Source organism: Styela clava, chromosome 8 (genome assembly GCF_964204865.1).
Source record: "Styela clava chromosome 8, kaStyClav1.hap1.2, whole genome shotgun sequence".
Lineage (NCBI taxonomy): Eukaryota > Metazoa > Chordata > Ascidiacea > Stolidobranchia > Styelidae > Styela > Styela clava.
In genome coordinates this window covers 22,228,035-22,247,497 of record NC_135257.1, presented here as the reverse complement: position 1 = coordinate 22,247,497, position 19,463 = coordinate 22,228,035, and the positions used below count along the sequence as shown (strand labels likewise).

At 34.9% G+C, this 19,463-nt stretch overlaps 1 protein-coding gene across 18 annotated transcripts in view; it reads right to left on the bottom strand.

Annotated features, from left to right (window-relative positions):
• LOC120325662 (C4b-binding protein-like) overlaps nt 1-19,463 on the bottom strand; it is a 52,474-nt gene that overhangs the window by 9,752 nt on the left and 23,259 nt on the right. For 5 of the 18 annotated variants that reach the window (XM_078115362.1, XM_078115366.1, XM_078115363.1 and 2 more), the window contains exons 10-14: nt 18,111-18,195; nt 16,704-16,785; nt 15,242-15,418; nt 1,103-1,171; nt 74-142 (exon numbers count right to left, since the gene is read on the bottom strand). In XM_078115362.1, the coding sequence (XP_077971488.1) occupies nt 74-142; nt 1,103-1,171; nt 15,242-15,418; nt 16,704-16,785; nt 18,111-18,195 (482 nt within the window). Of the gene's footprint in view, nt 1-73; nt 143-1,102; nt 1,172-3,719; nt 10,845-15,241; nt 15,419-16,703; nt 16,786-18,110; nt 18,196-19,463 lie in introns of those variants that run through there. The other 13 variants (XM_078115369.1, XM_078115371.1, XM_078115374.1 and 10 more) reach the window with 4 other exon arrangements.

Here is a 19,463-nt window from a genome sequence, read left to right as displayed (position 1 = left end):
AGGTAAGACTGCGATGTCGCATAAATTTGTTCAAAAATAATGAAAAAATTGTGCCTCATGCAATGATATTGACCTGTAGAGGTTTGTGTGGGTTCCAACATACCCGTGGTGGTTTGAGTCTCAGATGCAGTGGTGGTCGGAGCTGAATAAATGTAACTGAATATAATGAACTAGCACATGATTTCGGTAAAGAGCTGAATTTAATTACTTTCCTATATTGCAGTCAAAACTTGGGTGTTGAACCCAGGAATTTTCAACGGCATGGGATCTAATATTTCTAATTGCCAAGTTTACGCAACAGCTAGTCGATCGAAAAAGCATTTCAAGCTATGACAAATTGCTATACTTCATGCCCTTCAGGAGTCATCCTCAACAGACAATCAAAGAAGGCCTACATAAGCCAATGACTGCTGCTGGATTATTTATGTTCGGAAATATAATCTCAGAATCTATTTAAAATCATCGCTGTGGAGCCGGAGGTAGGTGCGTTTCGAATAGTATTGGAGACTTATTTTGGAGTCACTGGATTTGAAAAAATGGAATTTCAAAATTTAATGGCGATATTTTATCAACAGAAATTCAACAAAATTTGCCCAAATTTACTTTCCCAGAACTAGTCAGTGCCAAAAATTCATTTCTTGCCCACCAGGAGTGTGTAGTTATTTTCAAATGGCTCAGAGTTGGGTGGGAATTTCACAGCCCAGTCTACAGCCCAGTTTAAAATGGTAAGTTACTAAGTTTTAATTCACTCTTCTATAGTAAGTTTTTTTTGGAACTGGGCTGGAACTAACAATCTAAATATGTTTCAATCTGCAGATTTAGAATTATTTTTAAATGGTTTAGGCTTTGTGTATTCAATTGTGACACCCATGTTTGGAATAGTACATTACTTAGTTTCAACTATTTTTAATTGCAACAATTCTACCGAAATTTTGAATCACATACCCCTAATTCTAGCTATCACCCCATCACCTCTGTAAAAATCATTTTGAATTTAGCGGAATCAGGAGGTTAGCTCAGGCATGATTGCGGTGCCGCATAAATTATACATTCATTCAGAAAAAAACTGAACTGGAATTGTGCGTCATGCGATAATATTGACCTGTAGGGGCTTGAGTGGGTTCCACAGCACTGGTGGTAGTTGGAGTCTCAGATGCAGTTGTGGTCGGAGCTGAATAAATGGTAGTGAACATGAATGAACAAGCACATGATGGCGATAGAGGTTTAAATATAATTACTTTTCTATATTGCAGTCAAAATTATCCCAAACAAATCTTTACGTGTTTCTCGAGACTTATTGTGAAAACATATTAATTCAGCGACCCATACCCTATCTCCATCTTTTCACACCGGAACCTGGGATATGGACGTGCCATAAACTGACTATTGTACATATCGCCGTTGTGCCATACCTATTTGTCTTGTGTATTTTACTGGAGTTTTATTTGTAGCGTCAATTTCATTTCTGTTGTCCTAGTATAACGCAGCAGTACTAAACTGTTGTTATCATTGTTAGGGGTACATGTCGCACATCTGTGTCTTAGGCCAGTAAGGTCTTGAACATGTATCCCGTCTCTGTTTTACTGTTTAATTGGGGCTCCCGAAGTATGCGAACCAAGATGGCGGACATCGGAATGTAATATCTGTACTAGGTTAGGGTTAGGCCATAATTTTAGGTATAAATACTACGGGATGCTCCTGGCTAGTCTTCGAACTGATAATAGGACTAAAATAGGGAAAATTAGAAAAAAATTATCGCCTAACCCTAACCTGTTACCCATGTTACGTTCCGATGTCCGCCATCTTGGTTCGCATACTTCGGGAGCCCCGTTTAATTATTATGCATATACTGTTACATTTTTGGGGCAAATGAACATACATACATACAAATTAGGGTGTTGAACTCAAGAGTCGCAGCCAGGAATTTTTACCTCCGGGACATCTGAAATTTCTAATTGTCAAGTCAGACCGTAACAGCTAGCCCACTGGTTCTCAACTGCTGGGCCATAGAGACATTTTCAAGTGGGCCACAAGCTTATCAAAAATTACTATGGTTGTTGAAAAGTTTAGTTTCATTTGTGTCATTATGGACAATTTTTTATTGTAGTAGCAATGAGTGATGCTGCTGCTTTTCGTTCTAAATATTAAAGTGAAAATATTTATTTTTCCCTTGCATGAGAAAGTTAATGGGCCACAGAATTTTTAAGAACGAAAGTGGGCCACGAAAGAAAAAAAGATTGAGAACCACTGAGCTAGCCAGTCTAAAAAGAGTTCCAAGCTACGATATATATTGCTTTGTATGATACGGAAAAATGTTTTTTTTTCTACATTTCCAAAAAGGGGGTTCCGACCCTCGTTTCTAGTTACGAATAATTGCTATATATGATACAGAAAAATGGGACCTCCTGAAGTATGCGCACCAAGATGACGCACAACCTGAACTCAGGTTGAGTACCAGGTTAGGGTTCAGGTTGTGCGACATCTTGGTGTGCATACTTCAGGAGCACCGAAAAATGTTTGTTTTTTTACATTTCGAATGGGGGAGGGGGAGTCTGACCCGACCATGGGTATGAAAAAATTTTACCGCAAGGTTTTCAAATTAGGTTTCAATTTGTTTCTGTAACCAACCGTTTGGCAACATCACTATGAAATTTTCGTACCCCAATTCTATGATTGCCCAAAAAAATATTGCTCCCATACATAAATACCAAATTCATTGTACAGGTTTTTTCTATTTTTTAAGCATTCTCAACTGACTATTAATAAATGCTTGCTCAGGCCAAAGTTTTCATTATTAATATTTGGTACACACTGAACTGGTGCTAATACTCCTTCCACCTCCTTCGCAGCACTAAAAATGTTATTTTTTAGTATGAAAATTTTCTTCACCCTGAAAACTTAACTGGTGTAACCCCCCTTTTGTCTGCTTCAATTGTACTAGAAATCAATAACATAAGCTTGATTACATGTTTAATCACTCGTGACAATATAATTAAACGCATGCAGCTTCGATGAAAAATAATCAGTGAAACCATTTACCATTAATTAGCAATTAGTTTGACCAAAAAAACATAGGATAAAAAAACAAGGCCAACATGCCCTCCAAATCGTCTGTATTTTTTTTACTTTGTTGTTAACCTTTAAAATACACAAAGCCAAGGACACTGAATTACTGGGCCACACTAACATTTTCAGGCAGGCAACAAATCTTCTAAAAATGGCTCTCTGGGAGTTATTGATAACTTAATTGAATTTTGTTGTATTAGTAATGAATGATGATGCTATTTTTTTCATACTAAAAGGTGATTCCTATTTGATTATTAAAGTGGATTTGTCTGTCCTTGCAAAAATAATTTTTTGTTTTTCTTCTCATTTTACTCTTGCATTAGAAATTTAATAGGCAACAGATTTTTTTGTGCAATATAAGTGGGCCCCCCCCCAAAAAAGGGTTGAGGAACGCTGGCCTAGGATTTTGTACGTCAAATAGACAACGGAATAATGGATAAACTTAGAAACAGAAAATTTTACTATGGGGACACCTAGTGGCAGTCTACTAATGAGAAAAATCGAATATGAAAAATAAAATGAGACATAGGATGAAATAATCGACAAAAAGTTAAAATTTGCGCAAACAAATAAGTAACTTAAGTACATTATGGCAATTTAAAAAAAACACTGTATTGCTTCACATTATCTTGTAGATATTTTTTTCCTTCAAAAAAAACCTTCACCATGTCTCGTCAAATTTTACTTTAAAATCGAAAATTCCAATTAATCCAAAAATAATCATTCATATATTGTTGTTTAGAAGTAATTGAAACAGTTCCCACAGGAAAATGTAATTTTGAGCAACTGAAGTCCCACAAGAAAAAGCAAAAAGGAGGCGTGGGAGGGACTAGCATGACAAGCATAACATTTGTCCAATCAAATGAATATCTTATTTTTGAAACAACTTAAGAAAAATCATTGAAAAACGGGAAAGCCCGAGTGATGAATGAAAATTTTTTGTCTTTTGCAACAACCTACATGCCTGAGGCAGCATTTTCACCTCTTATCAATGTGATAATAAAATACAGGTTGAGACTTGTGACTTGACTTGTGTTGTAGATGAAACATTACCTTTACTCGTTGGTTAGACACAGAAATTGATACGACATAGGATGGGGGCCCGTCAAAACTAAGATTCACAAATAGGGGTACGTGGCCCTAAAAGTTTCTTAAACTCTGCTCTATACGGAACTCTATGAGAGAAACCTCGGGGCTCCGTCAGCTATTCGTTTGTTTCATGGCATGGTGAGTGTATTGTGTGTGCAAAATTAGTATAGGGAGAAAATATAGTGTGTGGGTGTCTAATATCAATGTTTGAATCGATTTGAAAATATTTATAGGCTAATGAATGTCTGGAATTCTCAGTTTTAAATATTTATGCCTCACGATAATTGGACAAAAAGCAAAAAACATGGAAAAGACTGGGCTAGCAGTCTGATCAGTGTATTAGTCCAGATTTGGAAGGTTACTTATTTCGATTTTCTTAAAAGATAAATTTGTGATAAAAAGGGGGAACAAAAAACTCTAAAATGAAATTAAAAAAAAAAACAATTTAACCACACCAAACTTAAAGCCAACCAAATAAATATCTCATGGCAATCGAAGAAAAAACATTGAAAAGAATGATCCAGAATGGAAGCCTAAAAGATGTAGTACTTCACATTTCACATTTATTTATTTTCTTCTAAAAGGCACAGATTCTTGATAAGACAAGTAGTGGAAACCAAACACCTTTTGAACCCAAATTTTTGGTTATTTAAAGTCCTTCCAGAAGTAGTTAAACTTGTCAATTTTAATAAACCATGGTATTAAATTATAGTTCTTCCTTTCCAAAATCATACATTTACTTCATATTAGAATGACCAATATAAAAATCATTCGAATCATTTAGGACAACTAGAGGCCCGTAGTTGACATAGAAATTTATAAAAACAATTATTTTTATCTTGATAACTGAAATATTGAAGAAAAAAAACACTGAAAAAATTATAAACATGACATAGAATTATGAAGACACTAAATGTTTAAGCATGATAAATAATCTGCAAGGGATGCATTTGGGTATTCATAAACATACCCCCTTTTGAGATTTCAACAAAAATTATGTAGACACTGAAAGTTTAAGCATGATGAAAATAAATAGAAGAGATGCATTTGGGTATTCCCCCTCCCAACCATACCCAGGAGACCCTATTTTCCTCCCCCTATTTTCTAATTTCGACAATCTTTTTTAATATTTTTAGTTGTGCTTTATTATTTAAATATATATCTCATGACTTGTGGAAACCTGAGATTATTTTCTTACAATTCACTGTATAAACAAAACGCAGGAGAATATTTTGTCAGCTAAACTCGAACTGGTTAGGTAAATATACAACTAAAGGGCTTCAAATACCTTTGTCAGTGTTTACCAATATTTTACGTTAAAATCATATTTATTCTCAAATCTTTTTTCAAATTTCCATGTTTTGTGATCTATTTATTACTATACGTTGTCCTGATAAAGTCTGTCGGTATAGACCAGATGTGTGCAGCAGGCGATCCGCGGGCCACAACCAGTCCCGCCAAGCCATTTAGTGTGGCCCCTGTCATCACTCAAGATCTTTCCTATCAAGAATCGATTATTACTAATTCGACAGTCTATGTTTGAAAAGGCCCACACGTGGGTAAAGACACATAATGTTAGGTCTTGTCGCTGCATTAAATCTTTCATCGTTTTTTCCGGTGGATTTCCGTAAGGCTAAGCGATAGCATCTCGCCTTCCCTGCTTAATTTTTTGTATGGCCTGGTTATTAAAGGTGGTTATGTGGCCCGCGGCCAAAAAATGTTGCACACTACTGGTATAAACATTGAAAACTTTAGCTTGACTTACATCAGTTCGGCATTTATTCGTAAGTCACTAAGTTGGTCTATTTTTCAACATTCAGTACTTAACCTATTTTTTAAAACTAATATCCTTCTTTTATTCTAATTCAAAATACAAGGTGGTCGCTAGAAAAACAGAAAATTTGTCATTCATCTTTATAAAAATATCTTTTTTCAAAGGCATATGTTATATTACACTCATAGATGCTTAAAATGTTGTCCGCACACTTCAGAGCAGTGTCCTAACCTAGAAGTTCAAGCTTGTGTAGCGTTTTGAACATTAACATGTAGAATATCATTTGAGTTTTTCCCAAGCTCGTTTTAAATCATCATTTGTAAGAATAAATACCTGTTTGACGATTTTTCTGTTTTTCTAGCGACCGCCAATATTCTATGTTTTGACTCGCAGCCATTTTTTAATGACAAATTAATTTTTCATGATACCGACCAGCAGAAGAAAAAAACAGAAATAGTTCAAATAAAGTAAACTCAAAGTCATCAAGTTTAACCATAAATGCCAAGATAAGACTTCAAAATAAACACAGGGCTAAAACCAAAAAATATGAAGAAATTTGAAAATAATCAACAGTAAGCCAGTTAAAAGAGAGCGGACAAAACATATTCAAACTCCTGAAATACCTGACACCTCATTATAACTGATATATATCACCTTGTCTGGGACGGAACGTAGAGGAAGACATAACAAACTAGAGAATGCAAGAACTACACCACAATGGCAACAAGTCCAATCTTTTTCTAGTTTAACCTACTGTTGTTGTTGCTATATTCACATTTAGTTACATAATTCTAACCTACTATCACCTGAACTGTACCTGATACTAACCCACCTACCTTTCCTCCAATAAACTGTTGCTGCTCTTGAGGTTTTTCTTTGCTATTCTGCATCTTATTTCTGCGTATCCTAACTAGGGAATACTGATAGAATTAGTTTGAGGCAAATTTCGATTTGTCATGGGTATGACAGCCTGGTTTAGGCTACTATTCTAGCTGACCGAACTATTCGAATTTGGTCATCCCTAATCCTAGCCTGCTGCGGTAAGCTGTCGAAACGGTTCACCAGACATTTTAAGTACCGTATCTCAAATATGTTAACAAAGTCACCCATGCAGAAATAAAATGAAAAAATTTCAAAAGATTTACAAACGAAAAAATTTGGGAACATATGGAACAGAATATTGATATACAAAGCACTGCCCTTTATATGGGAGATGGGAGGGGACGACACTAACACCCAGAGCTGAAGTTTGGTAACCCTCTCTTCTACACTAGATGATGGCATTGGAACTGTTCAACACTAACTGATTATAGCACTTGAGGATTCAATCAAATTTCATATCAGGTCGTGCTGGAATAGACCGGGCATAGCGTAATAATATTTAAGATGAATGGGCAAATGCATCACATTTTAGCCCAAAAACCATTTTTCCAGTAATGGATGCCTAAACCTCAATTGCAAAGAGCTACTGAAACTGCATTATAATGTTGCATTATGCACCTCCACTCAGAAAAAAGACTCATCTCTGAGCAAAACTATGAGTGACCAGAGAAATGTCAAGGGATACTAAAACTATACAGAATGATTGAATTTTCAATAATTGCACACATCCTTGAATTGAATAATTTGCTCCATTATTTTTGAATCCCAGGATGATGATAGTTTATAGCTTTTGACATTTCTGCTGTCACCCATTACTTCTTTGCTTCCGAGTAAGTGTGCGTAATTTTTTTAGCGTCTTCATCCACCCTGGAAATGCTATCCTTATTTTTTTTACACGTATATGTAAGTTGCATATTTCCAGTATTGGTGGAAAAATAAATTACTGATCCTGAGATGAGTGACTTTTATCACGGTGTGAGTGCGTCAAACCTCGCTTTTTTCATAGAAAAGAAACGTTTTGGAAGTAAAATAACTCAATTTTATTATGATACCATATTTAGCTTTAGACAATTTCAATGATTTTTGAGACAAAAGATGAGCATTCCATGATAATGTGGTGAATGAAACAATTGGGAAAGATTGTTTCAAAACATAGAGGAAAAAGCGAAATGTCAATATCTGTACTTTAAATCAGTGGTTTTCAAACACTGTGGCGTGACCCACAAAGGGGGCCGAGAAATTTTTATTATCAAAAATTAACATTTAACTTTAAGGCTTTCATTTGATTTCTGAAAATTGTAAAAAAAAAAAGAAATCTTATAAAAAATTAAATTTTTTGCCAATCCATCTGTTTGATATGGATTGATTCAGAATATTTGATATTCAATATTTCAGAAATATCATTTTGCAATGTTTTCGGAAAAGTGGATTTGACAATTTATGCCATCACTTTCAGACGACTTTAACGCTTTTAAAATATAAAAAAGAAAGAGAGAGAAAAAGAGTGTGTAAAATTAAGTTTATGAAGATAATAAGCTGCAAAATTCACATATGAATTATGCAAGATAACTTAATTGAATTATTTGACTAGCTATACTAATACCTAAGAAACACACAGGTGAATTGTGCGAGAAATATTGCATTGTGAGGTAATAAAACATTATCTGTGGCACGCGTCACATTCGGAGAGGAATCGAAAGATCGCATTTCGTGTTATTTCGTCAAAAAATTAACCTAAAAATCTTTTGACATATTATTGCACCACTAATGTCACTGAATTGACTAGTGTTATGGCTTGCTGAGGCAACTAGCGAAGTTAAACGAGTGAAGTTCTCGGCACTATTGTGGCCTGCGAACAATGCAAAAGTAATTTTGTGGCCCGCGAAGCTGCCAATCTTGGACCACCCTGCTCGATATATTTGGTAAAACAGGTCAAGTAGTTTGAACACTAGACTTTATTAAAAAACTAATACCGGTATGTGTATCGTGTGCAAGGAATATCTGGACAATTTGGAATAAATTACATACTCAACTTTCGGCAAGTGAACTATAACTGCTTTTCTATAAAATTTTCTACCCTTGGAACAAATTAATAAGCTATGCAATCTAAGAATTCTGCTGCGCATTGACACAAATGTATTTCTGTAACGTTGACAAAAATCAGACTGTTTCAGATTGTCTTAAACTGATTGTCCAAAGAAGTCTGACTTGGTCGAAACGTTACTTTGTGTTAGTGTGCAGCAGGAGTCTTAAATTGCATAGCATAGTTATCTTTATTCCTGCTACAGCATCCTTGCATTATAAGCATACAATTCCACTAGCGCAAAAGCATTGAGGAAGGATTGAAAGTGAGCCTCTACTGATAGTAAGTTTACTAATTATGTTAATTCATGATTTTGCTACTAAACAGATGAAATAAGAGCATTTAAAATTGAAATTGCAAAACAGAAAATTTCCAAGAGAGAGGAAAGCCTAGAAGATAGCAAACACTGACTTATCATTCAACTTTTGTTTTGAAATCTTTGCTGCAATTTTTTTCGTTTTGTTTTAACGGCTAACAGTTCTAAAGGACTAAATTTTTAATATGTGTAACTCCTTAGGGAGGAATTTTGCTAGTGCCCTTAGTTGTAAAATACTCTCTAGTGCCACCTATGATTCCACGAAATGTAAAAGTGTAAAGTAATCACTCCCCGAAAATTTTTGTTAGTAATGAAGTGTTATGGGTTAAGGGGAATTCCCCAGAAATGCATCCCTTGTCTCAAAAAACATGAAAACAATCAAAAAAGCATAAAATGATAACATTGAAATGTGCGTTCAAATTTACAATGTTTTTTTTTCAATGCATAATTTGTGGGGGGAGGGGGGAAAAGGAGGCAAATTTTTAGGACTTAATGAATGTAAAGGATATTATTGTAAAATTCCTGAAATTTGGAAATACTTATTTTCTCAATATTGATTTTTTTTTTTAAATTTCCCCCCCCCCCCGATTTTGGAATAAATAATCTGACAATTTTGTGTCATTTAGCTTCTCAAAATAGGAAATGAAACTTCAGAGTACCAAGATTTTGGGTCCAAAAACTCAGTGACACGGGAGAGGGGGGGGGGGTTGGTATTCTATTTATTTATAAATATTCAAAAACATTGTAAATTTGTTACATTGATAAAAAATGAGTTTTTTCTATTTTGAGCATTTTCAGCAAAAACGTCTATGTATGTAATTCCATTACAATTGAAAAAAAAAACATTGGTTTTAATAGGGTGTTTGAAGAAATCCACCAAAAAAATTCAGAAATAAATCAAAACAAGTGGTCATCGCCTTTTCGATTAATTTTGGAAAATTTAACTCAAAAATGATTAAAAATATGTTTTGAAATTATTAATTACTTACTAGATTACTTACTAATTACTAGATACAAAGTTGTATCGAGTTTAGATTTATAGAAGCATCTTGAAAGCATTTTTACATCTTTCACATTTTAGCAGCAAATTTGTAATAAATGTAACATTTTGAAAAATTCGATGAAATAATTTAGACATCTAGAAAACCAATTCATTTACAAAAGTACATTTACATTTTGTTCTGAAAAAGGTCTGGTACAAGCAGTCACTTTTATCTCCAACGATATGTAATGAGCAAATATTTTTCGAAGGACAGAAATCATTCTGGTTCGACATTGTCTACCTAAATTTTTACACACTGGGTTGGGTGAAGAGATGTGTAACTTTAGAATTCGAATGGCAGTGAGTTTGAAATGAGGCAATTTTTGCTGAAAATACACTAAACAAAACGCCCTAAAACTGAAAAATTTTTCCTAAACTGATGAATTAACGAAAGGTGCAGATTCTGGGTTAGTAGCGTGTCCAGGGGAATTTTTATCAGGGGATTCCCGAGAACTTGCAGCCCGTGCAGCCCTCTTTTTCTTTTTTCTTTTACGTTGGCGGGTACAACAAATTATTAAAACGACGATTAACGCAATGCAGACGGTGGAGACCGATATTCCGATCACTATTTGAATGATTTTTCTGCTTTCTTCTGCAATTCGTACAAAAATTGTTAAAATAAATGTAACTTGTTAAAAGCTTAGAAAAGGAATCATAGACTCCCGTAGTGTGTGTACCAGGTGACGGTTAGGCCATAATTTAATTCCGATATTCCTTATTTTAGTTTATTACGAAATTCGGGGACTAAGTGAATATCCCATTCCCATAGGTTTAAGTCCCTTCACACAACTTGATGTAAATTAGGCAAACAAAATTAGTTACCTCTATATTGGTACACATACTTCTGGAGCGCCCAAAAATGAATGTAACATTCATAGTTCATCACCAAGATGAATTTTATTGCACAGGTCGACAGTGCAAAATAATCTCATAAAAAATCTTTGATATATGGAACTAAACATTTTTCAATAAAAATCAGTCTATACCCCGGATTCAAAATCATTCAAATTTGTCCTTGAGGAATGACAATCAGTCCAACCCGGCCTATGTAACAAGCTATAAGATGGCTCAATTATCATATCCATATCCATGTCATATAAAAGACTTCTTTAATCTTCTGTTGTGAGTGCCTAATTAATATTTGCTTATTTTGCCCCAAAGAATTCTAAATGTTGTCTCGGAATTCTGACTCACGAAATTTAAAAATGCGATCCAATCCAAAATATAATAAGCACTCCACAGCAATACACAAAATTCATTCTATTTTCTATTCATTATCCGTGGTGAAGTTAATTTCTACAGGTAACTGAGATGTGAAACGTGATGCCATAAGCTCATGTTAAATGAGCATATCATTACAAGTGCAGTTTCAAGTATTTTGTGGGATCTGAAGATGCCGCAAAACCATGGCGGGATTTCCAAACCATGGCCGCTGGCAACTGACTTTTTAGCTGCCACAAACCAATGGCGAGCTGCCGTTCTCACGGCAGCAAATTGAAAACCAAAGGCGGATAAAATTTTACTGCCGTAACCACGGCATGTCGGCCGTAATGGCAGGGCTGCCCTGGAGGTGATAATATTGGGTAAGTTGGAACATTTTTCTCATGGATTCAGGTTAAGTAGATATAATTCCGCATGATAAACTAAAATCTGGTACATGACTTTGTGAATATACCGGTAATAGCGCCATAACCATGACAAGAGGTGCCATCGGTTCGTTCGTGGCAGGAGCTGCTATGAAGCGGTGAGAGCTGGGCATAGCAAAATTAATTTGAGTCTAGTGGCTGAAAGTATCAGATTCGAGCCCGAAAATCATCTCCAGAAATGAACGCCTACCCCTCAAACGCCAAGAGATACTAAAACTATGCATATTTATGACACTCATCTCTGAGCAAAGTTATGAGCAATCTAGGAAATGTCAAGAGATGCTCAAACTATACAGAATGATTGAATTATCAATAATAGCACAGGTCCTTAAATTGAATAATTTGCTCCATTATTCAAAATCCCAGAATAATAATTGTTCATAGTTCCAATAGCTTTTGACATTTAATTTAATCACCCATTACTTTGCTCAGAGATGACCTTTTTGTTTCCGAGTAAGTGTGCGTGATTATTTTAGCGTCTTCATCCACCCTGAAAATGCTATCCTTATTTTTTTTACACATATTATGTAGGATGCGTATTTCCAGCATTGGTGGAAAAATAAATTACTGATCCTGAGATGAGTGACTTTTATCGCGATGTAAGTGCGTCATACCTCGCTTTTTTCATAAAAAAGAAACGTTTTAGAAGCAAAAAACTCAATTTTTTATGATACCACATTTAGCTTTAGACAATTTTAATGATTTTTGAGACAAAAGATGAGCATTCCATGATAATGTGATGAATGAAACAACTGGGAGAGATTGTTTCAATACATTGAGAAAAAAGAGCAATGTCAATACCTATACTCTAAATTAGTGGTTTTCAAGCGGTGGGGTGTGACCCACAAAGGGGGCGCAGACAATGAAATAAGAGCATTTGGAATGGAAATTGCAAAACAGAAAATATTCAAGCGAGAGGAAAGGCTAGTCGACAGCAAACACTGACTTATCATTTGACTTTTGTTTTGAAATCTTTGCTGCAATTCTTTTTGTTTTGTTCTAACAGCTAACAGTTCTATTCTGCGTTCAAATTTCAAGGACGATATTTTTAATAAGTGCAACTCCCTAGGAAGAAATTTTGCTAGTGCCCTTAGTAGTAAAATACTCTCTAGTGCCACCTATGATTCTACGGAATGTAAAAGTGTAAAGTATTCACTTCCCGAATTTTTTTTGTTAGTAATGAAGTGTTGTGGGTTAGGGGGAATTCCCCAGAAATGCATCCCTTGTCTCAAATAACATTAAAACAATCAAAAAAAGCATAAAATGATAACATTGAAATATGCTTTCAAAGTTACAATGTTTTTTTTCAGTGCATAATTTGTGGGGGGAGGGGGGCGAAAAAAAAATGAGTCAAATTTTTAGGACTTACAAATGTAAAGAATAATATTTTGAAATTCATGAAATTTGAAGATAATTATTTTTTCAATATTGATTTTTTTTTTAAATATTCGCCCCCCCCCCCCAAATTTTGAAAAATATTAACATCTAACGGATTTTGTGCAATTTAGATTCTCAAAATAGGAAATGAAATTTCAGAGTAACAAGATATTTGGGTCCGACACTCAGTGACATAGGGAGAGGAGGTGGTTAAATTTTATTTTCTAGAAATATTCAAAAACATTGTAAATTTGTTACATTGCTAAAAAAATGAGTTTATTGCTATTTTAAGCATTTTCAGCAAAAATGTCCATATAATTCCATCACAATTTAAAAAAAAATTTTTAGTTTTCAGCAGAGCGATCAGATAATTCCACCAGAAAATACTGAAGATTTTCTGCTTTTTGGTTAATTTTACGTAATCGAAAATGATCAAATGATTAAATTATGTTTTAGAATTGTTAATCACTTGAATTTAGATAAAAATTGAATTTAAAGAAGGGTCTTGAAAGCATTTTTACATCTTTCACATTTTAGCAGCGAATTTGTAATAAATGTAACATTTTGAAAAATTCCAAAAATTAAATAGTTTAGACATCTAGAAAACAAATTCATTGACAAAAGTACATTTACATTTTATTCTGAAAAAGGTCCCGTACAAGCAGTCACTTTTATCTCCAACGATATGTAATGAGCAAATATTTTTCGAAGGACAGAAATCTTTCGGGTGCGACATTGTCTACCTAAATTTTTACACCCTGGGTTGGGTGAAGAGACTTGAGATGTGTAACTTTAGAATTCGAATGGCAGTGAGTTTGAAATGAGGCAATTTTTGCTGAAAATACACTAAACAAAACGCTGAAAAACTGAAAAGTTTTTCCTAAACTGATGAATTAACGAAAAGTGCTGATTCTGGGTTCGTAGCGTGTCCAGGGGAATTTTTATCAGGGGATTCCCGAGAACTTGTGGCCCGTGCAGCTCTCTTATTCTTTTTTCTTTTACAATGCCGGGTACAACAAATAATTAAAACGACGATTACCGCAATGCAGACGATGGAGACCATTATTCCGATCCTTATTTGAAGGATTTTCCCAATTTCTTCTGCAATTCGTACAAAAATTATTAAAATGAATTCTAAACTTGAGATGTAAAATGTATTGCCATAAGCTTATGTTAAATTACCTCATTATTACAAGTGTTTCAAGTATTTTGCGGCGTCTGAAGTTGCCGCAAAACCATGGCAGGATTTCCAAACCATGGCCGCTATGGCCAAACCCATGGCGACTGACTTTTAAGCTGCCGCAAACTAATGGCGAGCTGCCGTTACCGCGGCAGCAAATTGGAAACCAGAGGCGGGTGAAATTTTGCTGCCGTAACCAAGGCATGTCGGCTGTAATGGCAGGGCTGCCCCTGATGGTGATAATATTGAGTAAGTTGGAACATTTTTCTTATAGATACAGTTTTGATGGATTTGAGATTAGGTTGCAGGTTTAAGTAGATATAATTACGCATGATAAACTAATATCTGGTACATGACTTTGCGAATATAAGGTAATAGCACCAGAACCACAGCAAGAGCTGCCATCGGTTCGTCCATGGAAGGAGCTGCTATGAAGTGTTAGGAACAACGCCTCTATTATTAGCCGTCTAAATGGAGCCTTTATAATATGTTAGAGATCTATTTCTGTTAGCATTTGGTAGATGAGTATACATAACATTAATAGTTTGAAAGCTGGCATCAGTAGAACTACAGTTTTAAAAAAAATGAGGATATGTGAGAATAAAACTTTGCCAGAATGAATGAAGCCATTTTACAAGAGGTATATTCTGTCTTTTCGATTTGCGAAACCGTTTCACAAAAATACCGCGTGCGAATAAAAACTTGCCTTTTTTTACTTAAATTAAGTTACTATATAAAAAATTCTCACACCATGCAAAAAAATCCCACACAGAAAAAACATCTTACTTGATTTGCAAACTGGTGTTGTAGTCCAAGAACCATCAGCTTTGCATGTTCCTGTCGACCCCCCTTCCAAGGTGTAACCATTGTCGCATAAGTAAGTGACCGCCTCATCCTTGATGTACAAGTCCTTCTCAGGATCAACTTTTCCGTGGTCGAGAGTTTGTTTAGCACATGGTGTATCTGTGAAAAGCAAATGAAAAAAAATTAAATTTAGCATAGGGTACCAAGAACACATATTTCTACGATCTTGTTTGACAATTTTTCACACATTTTACTGATTTTTGAAGGCGTTTTCATATTTTCACTCCAAATAAATTTCTGTTTGAGCGGGCAGTGATACATGAAATTTTACAAATATGAGGGAGCCAGAGGTGTACCCATGGGGGTGATTTTGTGGGTCGAAACCCCATCTTTTGAAATGTAAATAAAAAAGCATTTTCGGTATCACACATAGCGATTTGCAAGCTTGAAACATTTTTTTGAACCCCCGAGACCATTGAAATTCAAATTTTTCTGGGCTCCAGTCGAACCCGATAGCTCAGTGGTTCTCAACCTTTTTTCTTTCGTGGCCCACTTTCGTCGCATAAAAATTCGGTGACCCACTAACTTTCTCATGCAAGGAAAAACTACAAGAAAAACAAGATTCTGTTTGCAAAAATAAATACTTTCGCTTTAAGAATTAGAACAAAAAGCAGCAGCATCATTCATTGTTACTATGATCAAAATTTAACTATAATGACACGAATGAAACTAAATTTTTCAATAACCATAGTAATTTTTAATAGGCGGGAATAGGAGGGAAAACATTTGCATGAGTATTAAAAGTTTGGTACTCATGTAGTATGTAAACCAAGATGGAGGACACCAGGACATAGTATGTGTTAGCACCAGGTTAGGGTTAGGGCAATAATTTCAGGTACAAATACTACGGGAGTCACTTGGCTAGTCTCTGGACTCGTAATAGAAGTAAAATAGGAATGTTGGAATAAAATTATGGCTGGTGTCCCGGTGTCCGCTATCTTGGTTCACATACTACGGGAGCGCCCAAGCTTCCACTGCTATGCTGAAAGTTGGTTCATTTTGAATAGACTGAAATCATTCAGGCCCAGCATATCATTCAGAGGTGTAGCCAGAATTTAAAAAAAAAGGTTTCTGACATTTTTAGTTGCCAAGTTGGACAGCTAGCGGGTCCCGACAAGAGAACACAGGTGTTCAAGTGTTTTGAGGGTCTAATAATTGTTCAAACCCCAAAAAAACTACTATTTATGATACAGAAAAATGCCTTTTTAACATTTCAAAAATGGGTCCCAACGCTCAAACCCTCTTAGTTATGCCCTTGGTACCGGGGATGGGCCTGCAACATAGGCATGAGATTTGAATGTGAAATCTCCAACTTATGACACCGACAGTCCAAGATTAACACTTTAACTATTAGGCCAATGATTAAATAAAACCTAATGCTTACCTAGACCATCACAGTCCGAAGAGGACAAAGTCTTGATGTTGTCCAATTCCACATCCCCCGTTGCCACAAGTTCAAGTTGTACCTAGAGTTACAGAAAAAAGTTATAGACCTAAATAGCGAAATAATTTCTTCTCTGATGCCTCGCCGGAAGCATAAGTAAAAGAAAAGGAATTACTTTCAAGTGGAACTTCCATAAGTGATGTTTGAGTGTTCCCTCTAAGAAAATTTTACTCTGAGCTAATGTTTGTTATAGTGAGCATGAATATTTCAGGGCTGAGTTAGCAGAGTCCTAAATGATTTACAAACTTTGTAAAATATTACAATAGTATAAATGTATAATATATTATCAGAATGTACATTTATTTATAATAACTTTTTATGTTTATACACTTTATATATGTTCATTACTGAATTTTGATACATAGCTGATTCATTATCGAGCAGTAAAAAATTTGACAAACTACACTTCGGAAACGTAGCTAATACTGCAAGTGCGCAAGAATGAAATTTTACTTCAAAAATGTTTTGGTGGTACTGCGCTATGGCACCTTAGAGAAAACTATGGTCTGAGGTAAATCTGGAGTGAGAGTTTAGATATGTTTGACAATGGATAAATAATATATCCCAAACTCTCAGGAGTTGGGAGCAGTGGCACTCGTAGAATGGCTTCCATGGCAAAGTTTAAAAACTTGATTGTTAAATTTTTAACGACTGTTGTTGAATTTAGATACTTGTACGTTATTATCTAAGTAAAAATATGAATTTCAGTTCTTTCCAATTTGAAATTATTTTATTAAAACATTTCATGATTGGAACTTTTCGTTTTTTTGTGCCCCTTGCACGACCATAGATACGACACTGGTTAGAAGTCGAAATTTCAAATCCTCCATAGAATTTAAGGTTTCTAAGATTGAAATTTCTGACGAGAAATCAAAAAGCGTTAGGTTGAATTATCTGAGCATTCTCAGCAGACAATTATTTTTCATACGCTATAGTAGTGGTTTCCAATATTTTTCGTCAGGATCTCCTTTTGACCACAGAGTCGAAATTTTAAATTATCTGAGTTATGAGTAAGTATAAGACAATTTCCGTTCCTGGCTTCTAATTATTATTTTTTAAATGATTACGCCCTGAAGCTGACAAATCATAACAAATTTATAAATTGTGGTTTTGTGAAAATAGTTTTTTTTTAGAGAAACTGTAACATAAAACGGCATAAAACTTTCATTATAACACAGTTTGGTGTTATTTCTTTGCGAAAGTGGAAAAAAAGATATGCGATGGTAGTTCGCTATGCCTGACAAAGCCATCAGGCTATGCCACAGCGAAAAGCTTGATAAATTTGTACTATGTAGATTGAGATACGACTTCAAAACATCCTTTTCTGTAAAGTACATTCTTACAAACCTCAGTGTCCGCCGACTTAACTTTTTTCAACTTAAATTTCTCAGTTTTCCAATCGGTTGAGGCAGAAAATGGCCAGATTGCTTCTCTGAAATATATAGAATGTATTAGGATCTGTAATTGGAATTCCATCACTGTATCTCTTTTCCAAACCATGAACTGATTCAAGTCACATTACAATCGGTATTTACTTGCATTTAATGATTCTAATGCTAACAACTAAATCATTATAAACTCGTTCATTTAATTCTTAGGGTAATTGTACATCCAGTCGAAGAATATCAAAGTAATTGAATATTTGCTAGCACAGGACCTTGTTCAGAAGAACCAAACAGATATTAAGCAACAGATATTTGGCAAACAAACAAATTCCAACTTCAGTTATGGACCTTGAATTTTATTAGATATGTTCTTAATAACAGACAATTAGGGCAGTATGGTTCCCGTGACCACTGGTTAATTATGGCTTCCTCCACAATCTAGTCCAGGGCTGGACAATTATTTTTGCTAACGGGCCACATTGAATATGCAAAATGCAATTGCGGGCTGGACTAAGTAAAGTAAATTACGCGTTTTTAATGTATTTTATCACACATATAATAATAAAAAAATTGTATTATACATATTGTACTTCGTTAAAATTTTTATTTAAAGCACAGGTATTAAAACTAGTTCAAAACATAAATATCGCGATTTCGAGACGTTACATAAGTTCAGAGAAACGGCTCGCATGCGAATTTTATCATTAATGCTGAGGGGTGAGTAACAATGCGTAATTAGGGTCATGCTTTCGGTGGCCAAACATGGTGATTCATATAACTTTGCGGTCATCGGAGCATTTTTAACGTGAACAGGGGTCACGTTGCGAGCTTAAAAGTTTGGGATGCACTGCTTTCAAAATACAACGGCTATCTGCGGATATAAAAATGTGAGATTAACTGCCGGAATATACTTAGTTTTGATACCTATTTTTGCGATACGGGTATATTTAAAATGCATTGATATGGGCACATTAAAAAATCTTGCTATATTATTTTTTTAACTTAACCCGCGATTGCTTTGACAAAATATAAGCATTTCTATTCTGAAATACCACCGCATTCTGTGGACATAAAAATGTGAGGTAAAGTGCCAGACTACTTTTATTCATGTTTTGCGAATTCGATAAATGGGATTTGTTCTTGCAATACTGACTTGGCTCTATTTTATAGAATTTACCATTGGAAAAATCCCTACGTCTGCGGTAAAACCACTCCAAGAAAAATTAATTTTAGAATTGATGATGGGGTACATCGCGCGCACGAAAGCCATCCAATTAAAATGTGTTTCAACTTCTGCAACAGCGTTTTTAATCTG